Source organism: Dicentrarchus labrax, unplaced genomic scaffold, assembly GCF_905237075.1.
Source record: "Dicentrarchus labrax unplaced genomic scaffold, dlabrax2021, whole genome shotgun sequence".
Taxonomy (NCBI): domain Eukaryota; kingdom Metazoa; phylum Chordata; class Actinopteri; family Moronidae; genus Dicentrarchus; species Dicentrarchus labrax.
In genome coordinates this window covers 17,989,567-18,002,680 of record NW_026136702.1, presented here as the reverse complement: position 1 = coordinate 18,002,680, position 13,114 = coordinate 17,989,567, and the positions used below count along the sequence as shown (strand labels likewise).

General features: G+C 39.8%; 1 protein-coding gene across 2 annotated transcripts in view; it reads right to left on the bottom strand.

The window, feature by feature from the left end:
* Window positions 1-2,783: 2,783 nt before the first annotated feature.
* The window catches only part of slc8a1b (solute carrier family 8 member 1b), a 134,765-nt gene continuing 124,434 nt past the window's right edge, over window positions 2,784-13,114 (bottom strand). For both annotated transcript variants that reach the window (XM_051425471.1, XM_051425460.1), the window contains exons 10-11: window positions 10,511-10,614; window positions 2,784-10,334 (exon numbers count right to left, since the gene is read on the bottom strand). In XM_051425471.1, coding sequence (XP_051281431.1) covers window positions 10,062-10,334; window positions 10,511-10,614 — 377 coding nt within the window. In that variant the 3' untranslated portion in view covers window positions 2,784-10,061. The remainder of the gene's footprint in view (window positions 10,335-10,510; window positions 10,615-13,114) is intronic.

Genomic DNA, 13,114 nt, shown 5'->3' with positions numbered 1-13,114 from the left:
GAGACAGGGTCATGGGTGGCCAAAGCTCAGTGATGCATGTGGGGAGTGAAGGCTGTCCGTGTGGTCTGATCTAACAGACAAGCTACAGTAGCTCAAACTGCTGAAAAAGTTCATGCTGGTTCTGATAGAAAGGTGTCAGAACATACAGTGTATCACAGTTTGTTGCATATGGGGCTGCAAAACAACTGTTTTACATTAAAAACATTAAATCTTAACAATGTTTTGGTTTGGTAAGCATTCAGTGAGACCTTTGAATGAACTTTATTTAATGTATAGGATTTGGTTGAGCACTGACAGACAGATAAAACAAAGAGGAGTGAAGAGTGGAGAGAAAATCAAGGCGGGTCCTGTTGTCTCTCACTAAGAGGTTGTGTATAGTTTGACAGCCAGCACAGACGTTCTGACAGTTTAGGCATTATTCATTGTTCAGGAGCGACCATGCACACACATACAGACATTATATTCACACTATTCCCCAGCATGCTAACCAGCAAGCAGGCACCATCCAGACAAGTACTTGTCTAGAAATCAAATGTGACAGCATAATGAGATTTCAGACAGACACAGCGGGGGGCAGGTAATGAAAGGTGTCAAGGTAAACACCTGTACACAACAAACAACAGCATAAAATGCACTGCAACAAATAGTCTCCTTTGCTGACTCACTCATACAGACTGTATTCTGCAAGCTGTTAGCATAGACAAAATGTCTAACCAAATTGTCTTTGACTTCAAATCACAACTACTTGACAAACTTTCCTAATAACATAAAAAAAACAACTCCCCAAACAGGAAGAGGGTTTAATTGAAAGCGGAAGGATCCATCACTCTGCACACAGAGAATGGGCACAATCCATCACAGGATTGCGAGAAGGAGAAGAACTGAACACAACTCTTCCATCCGTCAGATGACGGTAAAGGCTTTCTTCTGACCAGCTGTGTAACTTTCTATCCATACGCACACCATTTACTGTTTGTTTAAAAGGTTTGCAGGTTGTAATTTTTACAGCCAAACTCTACTTTGACTTCCACTTCACCAGGAAGTTTGTGCTCTTATTTACAACAAATGCTTGGAAAGGTCAGTGACCAGTTTTTCTTTTAGACAATGTGCAGTTGGCTAGCCAATTGAGGAGCATAACAGTGTTTACAGGCAATTTGCTTCCATCTGCACTGACCCCTTTTAGCCCATCTTGACATTTACTGTACATCAAGGAATTTACCATTTATAGGGAATGGTCTCACAATTAGATTTAAGAACCCCTGCAGCAATGAGGATTCTGCTGGAGAACTAATTCCCCCTTCAAGCACATAAATGGATATTGAATCATGGAGGTTGGAGTGGTGGAAGGAGCTGTGACAGTAAATGGCTTTAACATGACTGTCACATTTTAACAGCCCTGATGTACACCTGTATGAATATGATTGGATGTTGTTACACAGCTGGTAGCCACACACCAGTGATTGTGAATCGCCAATCAGCTAATCCAAGTGTGACTTCACTGCTCTACCTGATCTAACTATGCCCCATTCATTCAGCCATGGATGCTGGATATAATTTTATATCTATTAAGTTTTTTCCACATCTTTACAGTGTAGCTTAAAACGAGCTCAGTGTTCTACGATTTCCTAAATAACACACACAACAGTTCTATACAGCTTTCAACTCATTTGGTTCGGTTCGCCAGTAACACTTTTCCATCTACTGTCCTTTTTCATGGCAGGCATTTTGGCTTGTTTTAGTAAGAAAAGCACAGGATAGCATTAATGATTACTCTGTTGTTGGTTCCATTAAAGTGTCCCAGTAAGCCATGATAGTGTAACAGTGAGCCAGTCTGCACAACAACGGAACCTTCAAATCAAAGCAGCTAAATGGAATTCAGCCATCAAGCCAAAGACACATTTTTGTTGGAGTGAGTTGGAGGACCAATGGGATGAAATCTGAGTAAATACCGGAGGCCTGGAGCTCTTTGCACTCGAGATCAGACCTGGTTTGAACCCACTTTTGTGTGTTGGGTACAGATCTGATGTATAAATCTGTCCATTAATATTATATGTTCTTGCTTTATCTTATACAATCACATAATCTTCAGTATTTCTGTCTTCCCTCCTCAAGTCACACACACACACACACACACACACACACACACACCCAAGTTAACCAGAATAACAAAAATAACATAAGGACAACATGTCATTACATCCCTTAACTGTTTGGCTTTGTGCGCTATGAAAATGAATGGAAAATCTGCTCCAATACAGATAACACAATTAATTAGTTAAACATTTGATTCTCCTTAATGTTCTGTCTTGTGGTGAGTTAAAAGGAGCTGTTCTTTTAATTCAAATTATAATTTACCTCTTCTGAATTTTCTCTGACAAAGAAATATTGGTGAATGTGTGTGTTAAAGGGAAGAGCGTCAGCCCGGCAAATGCAGACAATGCACATTCATTATTTCAGCGGTGATGCAGCCATCGCTTCCATCTCCGAAACAATGACAGAACACGCCAGATGACAGTTAATGAGATGTCAGCCATTCAGGCAAATGTCATTTTCATCATCGACGATCTGAACATATGAAAGAAAATGGATGTTTGTTTGTGCGGGAGGTTGAGTGCGAGATGGAGGGGAAAGAGCGAGAAACGCGCACACAATAGCTGGATGCAGTTTACTTTCACTAAAATGTAAACTCGAATGGACATTTGCATGCTAATTAAGCTTTCATGTTAAAGCTTTTCCTTGTAAATTGAATGTAACACACAAACACACTCAGTCTAGAAAGGCAGTGGACTCGCAGGGTCTCTGAAACAGGGTATCCCAAACTTTATTTTATTGGTTTAATCAGAAGTACCATGGAGAGCAGTCACAGTTAGTGGCAACACACATACAACAACTTTCCTCCTATCAGTTGGTGTTCAGCAAAAATTAATAAAAAACAAAACAAAACACAACAAAAAACAACCTAACACATACACACACACACACACACACACACATAGGACAGCGGCAAAAAAAGAAAGAAAAAAAATTGTCTTCATTATTACCAACATTATAACTGTTGCGGTTATTATTTCATTTTTTAAAAAAACACACCAAATCAAAATTGACAAACACAAATTTCCCAACTACACCCAGTGAGAGTGAAGAGAAGGACAGAGAAGGAAATAAAGGATGGACGGAGGGAGGGAGGGAAAGAGAGTGGAGGTGGAGAAAGATGCTCTGAAGCAAATGAAGGATTAAAAAAAGAAAGATGAAAAGAGAGGGATTTAGCAAGCAATAAAAATGACTGTTCTGTATCAGACAAATAATCTTTTGAGAGACAGACAGATGTGGACATAACTATAATGTACAAGAAGACAGACAGAAAACAGGTAAATACAAGCAGACATGAGTCAGTGGGATAAACAGCCAGACATATGCCACTCAGACAAAAGTGACACTGTCTGAGTCAGAATGAACAGTGGAAATACTGACAAAGGCCCATCTGAAACGCCCCTTCAATAGGAAAGAAAAAGACAGCAGGGACAGAGATAGAAGGAAAAAAAGAGAAAATAAACCAGCCAGAGAAGAAGAAAGAGGACGAGTAAGAAGAAAGAGTGAGGCAGAGATAGAGAAACAAGCTTTAAGCAAACTACAACTTCTCCAAAAAGGCAATATATGTCATTCTTGAGTGTAGTGAGTGTTTTTGTTTCCTTTAAATAAATATGTAGAATTAATTCTCTACGGTTAGCGTGATGGCCATATGGTCCACCTCACTTATAACACTGTACAGTATATACACAATATTATTATTATTATTATTTCTTTAATGACAAAATAACCTTTAGATATACATACAGTATTCCACGCCCTCTGTCAGAGAATACAGCCACGGTATAAGAAGTAGCAAGCAGTGTCTTTTTTTGTACAAATAACCCATGCAACTCCTGTATAGATTATTTATTTAAGATACATAACTCTTTTAAGATCTCATCTCTCATTCAATAACAGCAGATATTGCCTTTTTAACAAAACCTTAATTAATTAATCAGTAATGTGCAAGTTACTCCAAAACAAACGACATTGTCGTTTTCATTTAAATTAAAAACATACTGTGTTTAAGCTCTACATACATTTAAAGAAATGTAACTGAACAGAATAAAAGATGAACAGAAAACCTGAATCTGTACAACATTCAAACCAGTTTTTGTCAACACTAGGGGAATGGGATACGATTCTCTATAACTATATACAGACATGTTATCATTCATGCACAGTGTCAACAAGTAGCACATTGACATTCCAAAATATGGAAAACATGGCATAGGGAGACGGAGGGCAAAAAGGGGATTTGGGAAGAAGGGAAGAAAAGACGGAACAAAAGGGTTGCTGCCTGTTTTGGTTGCTTTGGCAGCAGAGAGACTGAGAAAGAAAGTGAGAAAAAGAGGGGGAAGAGACACAGAGGGACAGATAGACACCATAATAATACACATGCTGGGCAGGAGAAGTCCATTTTAATCTCACTGACCCAGAAATCAAGGTATGGCTGTAACTTCATATTTTTTTTTTCTTTTCCTTTAATGTTCATCTTCTTCCTTCCTCTCTTTATCATCATCCTCTTACATCATACTTGTTAAACGTTACTTTAAGGGTAGAGAATAGCTCTGGTAATGTTTTTTCCAACAGTACATTAATAGCTGTAGCAACGTCTCAGCATGACATCGCTCAGCTTGTACCAGCAGGGGTGTTTGTCCTTCCTTTCGTTCGTTTGCTTGTCTGTCTGCTTGGTGTTGCGTTCATTTATTCCTCAGTCTGTTAGACAGACAGTCAGTTAAGAAGTGAACGTGGCAAAGAAAACGCATCATCGGTCTTTACATCAGAAGCAACATCGTTAATGGTTTACAACTGATTCAACACCATTGTATTTTTTTCTACATCAGTCACAACATTATTATTGTGTACATCAGAGTCAAAAAAACAAAATCTGTTGTTGTTGTTTACATCAGAAGCAACTTTGTTAATGTTTTCAACGAATCAACATAGTAGCTGTTTCACATAAGCGACAAGAACCAGTGCAATGCTTTTCCTTCATTTGAAACCCTGCCCAATTCTTCAATCCCCACTACAGAAGAATAAAAAAAAATCTACTGTAGTCTACAGCTCATTTTTCTACTCCTTTTTCTGCTTGCTCTTAGTGTTATTTACAGCGGTGTCTTGGCTAACCTTTGACCCCTTCAAACCTCAAAAGTCCAAACCAAGGCAGGAAGCTAAATTCAAGTGTTATTGTGATTCTTTGCCTGGAGAAGTGCCTTCGAACTTGGTCAGGTACTCACAATCATGGTAAAGCGGGCAAATTTGCAAGTAGCGGCTAACATATTAGCCGCGGTTAGTTTCCCACCTTGGTCCAAACCCTGTGGGGCCTTGAACAGCTGTTGTTAATCTGCCATTAGCGTCACGCCAGACTAGCTTTAAAGTCAAGGTAAATACACTGAGAGAGGCTGTGCAACAAAGCCAGTGTAGCAAAAGAACTAACTTCTCATCAATGAAATATGTTTGTTTGGAAAATTTATGCAGCAAACTAATTTGATGCAAACAACTACACTACTGCAAGCTTTTCATTCCTGCACAAGTTCACTCTGACAAATTAGGCAGCAGGCACATTTTAAGTAAATTCAACATGATTTAGAAATATCAAAGACAATTTACACCCTATTGAAGTTACTCAAAAAGTGATGCAAACAGCTCCCACAATGTTTTTTTTTCTTTTTTTGCGCAAGCTAGCATAACTTTTTACAGTGTATAAACCTTTAGCTCCATGCCAGTGAAGAGACAAATGCATACAAATTTAAATAGAAAGATTCTGGTTAGGTTAAAACAACATCAAGGCATTTTTTTTGTCTCCTTACAGAGTGTTAATGAAATATGAATAATATTTGGTGTTTTAAGAAAGATCCATTGGTTAGAAAACCCTTTACAGGTTGGACTGTAAATATTAAGTTTCTGATAGAAAGATTTCCCTTTGGCAAAACAGGGGTAAACTGCCACTCCAAGGCCTTCGTAAGAGAAGCTACTCTAATGGAGAGCTGCATGGTGCGGAGTTTGGCAAATACAAGTAAGTAAAATCTTATTTATGCTTAATTTTGGCTGTCAAAGGGTAATTTGATGTTGGAGTTGGAGTGTATTGTTCCCAAAGTGTCCAACACTGGTGCTGCAAATAACAAAAGTCTGCATGCTACAGGGAATTTATTAGAGATGCGAGCTTGGACGGATTTTAGCACGCAAGCCTTTCTGCTTGAACTCTATGTAGCGTGGCCTCGAAGACTCAGTCAGAGGGGTTCTCTATTCCAGGTGCATCATTGATTAATCAGTAATATATCCCAGATTACAAAAACGAAAACATTTATATAGGTTATTCTCAAGATACTGTGGATTTGCCAAACTCATTCAATCTAGGGCTCTGCTCAGCTCTACTCTCTCACAGGGGTTGAACGCTGTCTGTGGCAAGATTTTTGCCAAGTTTTAAATGGATTACATCTAGCCCAGACTACTTACTTTACAGATGACATTTAAAATACCACTTATTATATTATACATCAAGTAAAAAAACACAACATCAGCAGGACAATTCTGGCCAATTCAGATGCATATAGTATAGTGCCATTCAACAACTATGGACTTTTAGAATGCCTACATATACACTAAGTCCTGTGAACGTTGAGATCTCTGTGGATATGGCTGAACGAGTAAAATAGTTAACAGTCTGAAGTGTAAACCTCTCCGACAGTCAAGATTAATATTCTACACATAATTCAGGACAGACTTTTGGGCCAGTTTTAAGTGTTTAGTTTGGCCAGAATTACACATAGAAATGTTTTCAGGATATTTTCTTCTATCTGTTTATGACTGAATCATGCAAGAGGCTTCCCAGCCAGTTAGTGTCTGTTATCAGTTTGTCAGTCTGTTGCTTTTGCAATTTAACATGGCTCATATGACTACTCATTGAAAGTTTAGTATTCTAGTGATAGTGTTCACACCCAGCACTTGACAAGGGTCTTCAAAGAAGCTTAGCTCTTGCATGAGATCATGTTTGGTAGCTAGTATCCTAAAACAGCACACATAGTGTTTTCAAAACCCTCAGTTGCCTTTTCTAGATGGAAACTAGTCCAGCCAGACCCCTGCCCTTTCACGCACACAGACATTTGGTCAAATTCAAGCTCAACTTCAGTTAGAAGAGGGCTGAGGCAATGTGTGTTGCTATACTTCAAAAAACAACACAGATAACTTAATTTCAGAATCTATTTTTGCCTGTATCATAGACTGAGATTAGTGGTTTAGTCATTTACACTTGTGACTACTAAGAGCACAGAGCTACATGTTAAGTAGAATCACTTTGCTTTCTATGATTATCATATCAGAGAGAAAGGAAACATCTACTCTGGCTTCATAACAAGACTTTTTGACATAAAGCTGGAAGCTAGTGTGCCACATAGCTTTCAATAGTAAATAACGTTTACTGTTGGATTCACAACAGTGAATGGTGGTCCAATGCATTTATTATTTTTATTTTTTTTACACTTTTTATTTCTGCCACTATAGGGAAGCATAAAGAATTAATTCAAATCATTTAATAGTAAATAGAAAATCCCAAATAAAGTATATAATCTCATTAAACATGCTCCTTTTGATCTGTTAATGTTGCATGTTATGGTTTTGACCTATGAACTCCACCGTAACAGAGTCGTTTGGTTATCCAAGACTGACTATTATTATTCAGAATCACCAATGTAACCTAAACTCACTTTATGATACAGGTCCCAGAGGAGCAGTTTCTGGGGGTTAAACAATTGTCTCCAAACCTCTATAAGCTTGTTAGTTTGGCTGTCTGAGATTAGATGTATCCTATGCTACATGTCCCTACAAGGCAACTGTAGTACAACAGTATTCACTAGCATCTGCAAATACTGTTGAACTATTATTTCATCTGATGGCTCTTATGTTAAGACTGAAAATTGTCTGCTGAAGTTAAGGGTCAACAGTTGATTTCCGAGACCGGTGAAGCATGCAGATTACATTATGGTTCTTCATTCACGAGGAAAACACTTGCCCTTGAATAAAGAAACAATATAACGTCCGGCGTTCAACGCTTCCTTTTTGTTAAGGCCATCATGACCCACCTGCCTGAAGGGTAGTATATTTAAGAAGCATAATAATGAGTGGAGACGGCCTGGGAGTGAACATTGCATGGATGGTTTAATTTGGAATAAGGCGGACTGCAATTTATAGGCAGTCTTTGTAATCAGCTGGGAAAGACTCCAAGAGAGGTTGAAGCCTTGTCTGACTGAGAACTTTGGATCATCTGGACGCTTTTTCCAATATTTAGGTAATTCTGGATACTTGGTCTGGCAATGTAGTTTTTATTTCTTCTAAAGCCACACTGAAGCAAAGTCCTAACAACTGATAAGTTGGTGTATAAGGTTAAGGAATACAAATCCCTGTTAAATAGCCCCCTCAAGACCAATCTATGTGAAAAGTTATAAATCAAGCGTCAGGGTTAGGGATTAGTGGTTGTTTCTTACAAAGCCCTTGAGGATTTTGATTGGTCCACTGACCAGCCAGGGGGAGGTGCTCAAGACACATGGGGATAATGACCGAAGCTGTTGCGGCATCAAAGTGAGAAAAACGATGACAGAGGCAGTTAAGAAACAGACAGCCTATGAGGTTTCACAGAGGGCGGTATCTACGTTTTTTCAAAGTCTATTGCAATGTTACCATTGACACGCAATCGTGGCAATCTCATTGGTGGAAAACCAGGTAACAGAATTCCACAGTTAAAACAAACAAACAAAAACAACACAGGTAAGATTAACCTAAATATTTATGCATGATAATAGTTTCTCTAACAGTTTTAAACGGTAGAGTGACCATTTTGTCTTCTCAGACATGGCCTTATTAAAGGTAAAAGCACACTAACCCCTTCTTGATTCAAATTAGACCTTAAATCATTTACATCTACAGTATAAAGCAACAGAGAGAGGGCCCGATCAAGAGCGCATGGCGTAACCAAGACATTCAGAAGGAAAATAGTGGAGCCGTAATGTACGTTCAGCTCTTTGTATTTACATTTCTAAACTCAGTGCCGTTCAAAACATTTCGCTTCACTGAACATGACCTCCCAAAAAAGAGTCTTGCTCATATTTTCTACAGGCTGGGAGAGTGACAGTCAAAAAGACCTCAAATACGAAAGCATATTCCGTCTCACGCAGCGACAGCAAAACGAGAGGCGTTTTTTTTTCACAGTACTTAACCATCTTCCCACAGCACACAAGCACAGAAACATACAGTCACACACCAGCACACACACAGTTTGTTGTCATTAAACAGTTGTGGCAATATGTCCGGTTTCTTTTGATTGTGTTCTCAGTATCGTTTGGCCATGCATCTACACACTGATACAGTTATATTCTGTCTTTTCTGTCTCACTCATGCCTGTAGCTTGACACGGGAGCAGCACAGCTCCAACTGGGTGTGGGGTGGGGAGTGGGTGGGTGTTAATGCAATTGCTATTGTTGAAGCCACATACATTAGGAGCTGTGATGGTGTGATGGTCTGTTTAAACCTTTCGCTCCTTGTCTTGTTAAAACTCATTGTCCATTTTATTTTGGAATGGTTGAACCAGCTGGTACACATTTGGGGATTAATTTTATAATTTTAAAATGGGGGGGGTTTTAAGACAACTTGATTGGTTTAGATTTATAGGTCGAGACAAAAAATTTATTCCTTAGTTTATTCCTTTTTCTGCCATTTTTCTTTCTTCTGAGCCATTTCTCTAGCTCCTATTTTCCTGTTTGTCGTTGTCCTTCCATGCATCCATACTTCATTCCATTCTGTTTTTAGATGCTTTTAATGCGTCCTCCATTCCTTCATCTGTACATCCATCCATTCATCTGTCATTCAATCTATTGCGTAAAGGGAGGGAGTGATACCTCAATGAGACAGCCTTAATTTCCAAATCCATTCATCCATCCACCTCCCCTTGGTTTCTTCCTCCATGTTTTCCTTCTGTCCCACCCTTCCCTCCTGTTATCTTAGAAGCCCTGGATGTGGCAGTAGGCCTCCAGTGAGGAGAAGAGGATGTAGAGGAGCCACAGGCTGACGAACAGCATGGTGGTCAGGACCTTCGAAGTCCGGGGCCCACCCAGCTCTCCACCAATCTCTGGCCGCCGTCGGTACATCAGTGTGCCGACGGCGATAAAGGCAAAGATGGTGAAGAGCGTTACGGAGAAGGCCAGCGTGCCTGGATCCACCTTGAAGTCTTCCCCCCTGCTATTGTGGTAGATGGCAGCGATGGACCACGCCACCTGTCAAGCATCAGCAGAATCAAACTGAATAACGTGACTAGATAATAGAATGAAAGAACAGCACTCACATCAGTTATTCCGAATAAAGTAATTACTACTTCGGCAGTATGACACTCAACACTGCATTTACACAATTTATGAATCAATTAATTAATCTTTAAATGAGCTGAACTCACCCCGATGCCCAGGAAAACATTGACAGCATTGGATCCTGTCACATTACCAATGGATGCATCTGCATACTGATCCTGGATAGCAGCGACCTTACTGGCAAAGGTATCTGTGCAAAGAAAGAAAAGGAAGGACACAGATCAAATTTAGGCTTTGCATCTCTATTAACACAATTTACTCAATGGATGCTTATCAAAAGTGCTTTGGCCTGGGAACCAAATTGTCCAACCCTCACACTGTTTTGTATTTCTTCTTTGTAAGAACAGGGCTTGTTTTAGTGATTTTGGCAGTATTTCAACATGAAGAGTAAATGGGGTTGGACTAATACTACAAACATATTTAAACATCTGTTTTTTTTAATTCTAGGAACAGGCTGTTATGGTAGATTAAGTCAAATGCTTTGTTGGAAAGCATGAAAGGAATTTGGAGGACATGTCTATAGATCAGGGCGTTAACGTTGAAGATACAGTAACATCTGTTGCTTAATAATGTAGTGTAAAACTTAATTTTACAAAAGAAATGATGTTATGTTATGTATGTAGAAAGTTTTGTAATGGGGTCTTAAAGATGTTTTAGAATCTTTTACACATATACCATCCCTAAGTTTCTGCTCACACATATACTCTGTAGCAACCACAGAAATACTGTGCTCTTTGAGGGGGAGGAAGTGACTTCCTCTTAGTTTTAAGGGAGTCAGAAACCACACCTTTTTATTGGAACATTAAGTTGGAACAGTTTTGAATAACTTCAAAACTAAAGCCCAGGTTGGCATGCAATTTCTATGGACAATAATGCCTCTAATGTGAATAAATATATTGACTTTAGTGAAACTATGACCTTCTCTGTAGAGCCAACATTACGCCAACAACTGTGCATGTCTCCTCACCACTTAGAGAGGGATAAAACTTGATTCTGGACATGGCCAGTCACCTTTTGTTACGATCAGACCAAGCTTAACTGTCAGCTTAACTGACCATCATTGGTCACTGTCCTGTCATTTAACCAATACAGTGTGGACTAAGAAAATAAAGGTGATAGAGAGATGAGGCCTTGGCAGAGTCACAGTGCACTGCCCTCCATAATACAAAATGCTGTGCTCTTTAGCGTAAATTGATTGTTACTGACTGAATGTTCTACAGTACAAACTTGGAGTTAAACTCGACCTCGACATGCAGCCATTTGTGAATTACACACAGTTACACAACAGAGAAGGACACTCTTGATAAATGCAGAACACTTATAATTATTAATACAGAACACTGTGCAAATTATTTTCTCCTCATTTAGACAGGGAACCTTGAATTAGAAACCAAATCTTTAATCCTATTATAGTGTTCTGTCGCTGGCAGCCAGCACAGGCCGGATTTGGTCCAAGATCAATAATTTACAAGGCTAAATCTCAGTTTGCAGGGGCAAACAAATCTTGGACTGGCAACTAATCAGCGTTGTGCTGCTTAGTCCCAAAATTTTCCCCTGATTTCATGCTTGCCAAACTACAGCAGCTCGGAAGGCATGGTCTTCCTTGTGGCACTGAAAAGGAGCAGTGGCGACCTTGCCAAATTACAACAATAGGCTCTTCGCTGAGAGCACAAAGACTCAGCAAAAAGCCAAATGGTCAGTTAGCACTTTTCTCTCGCTAATTTTCTGGCCATCTTCTCTTCGTTAGTGAATCATGTCACTTTTTTCTGCCAGATATAGTGAGAGTAGATAAAAACAGAGTGAAAAAATCAAGGAAGTGAAGGAGGAAAAGAGGAAGAAGGGCTTTCTTGAAGTGAGAGCCAAACTGGCGAAGGAAAAGAGGATGATGGGAGGACCGGAAGAGGATCAGGGAAGTGTGAGGCAATGGGCCAAAGAAAGAGTCCAGCAAACATAAATCTCCCCATACACCTTAAAGCTTCAAGGACAGGCCTGCTGGGCTTAAGTGTGTTTGTGTGTGTGTGTGTATATATCAAGACTTTATTTATGTGTGCCTATCTGCCTGCATGTGTGTGTGTGTATGTGTGTTTCTGTGTACACTGGATTCATGTACACTGTGTGTTAGTGAACGATGCCACCTGGGTCCAATCTGATGCCATGCCTCAACCAGCTGGCAAAGGGCTGTGTATATGTGTTTGTGTGTGCATCAATTGGTCTTTGAGTGCCTGTGTGGCTGATTGAGTGGGTGAGTGCGTGGGTGCTTCCATGTTCAGTAGCGGCGTGTGTGTATGTGTGTGAAACAGGTTCCACTTTGCAGCTCCTTCTGTGAGAGTATGCCTCCCTGGAGAGTGTTCTGCCCTTTTCTTTTGCCTCTCTGTCAATCAACCAGACTCTCTCTCTCTCTCTCTCTCTCTCTCTCACTCTCCTCTTTCCACTGCATCCATCCTCTCTAGATCCTCTCCTCCACCTGTCCTTCCTTTTTCTCTTCTGCTCCCATTTTGCCTCTTAAAATGGAAGGACTCATCGGTACATTGATGTGCTCAAGGCAATCTTTCAACACGTGGAAATTTTTGCCTGGGGCTGGTGATAGAGGGAAGATCAGAGGCCATCAAAAACATTAGACTCGATCCTTTCAAGACCATGAATAACCACAGGGAATTTCAAGGAAATCTGGCCCTTTCTTGTGATACCTG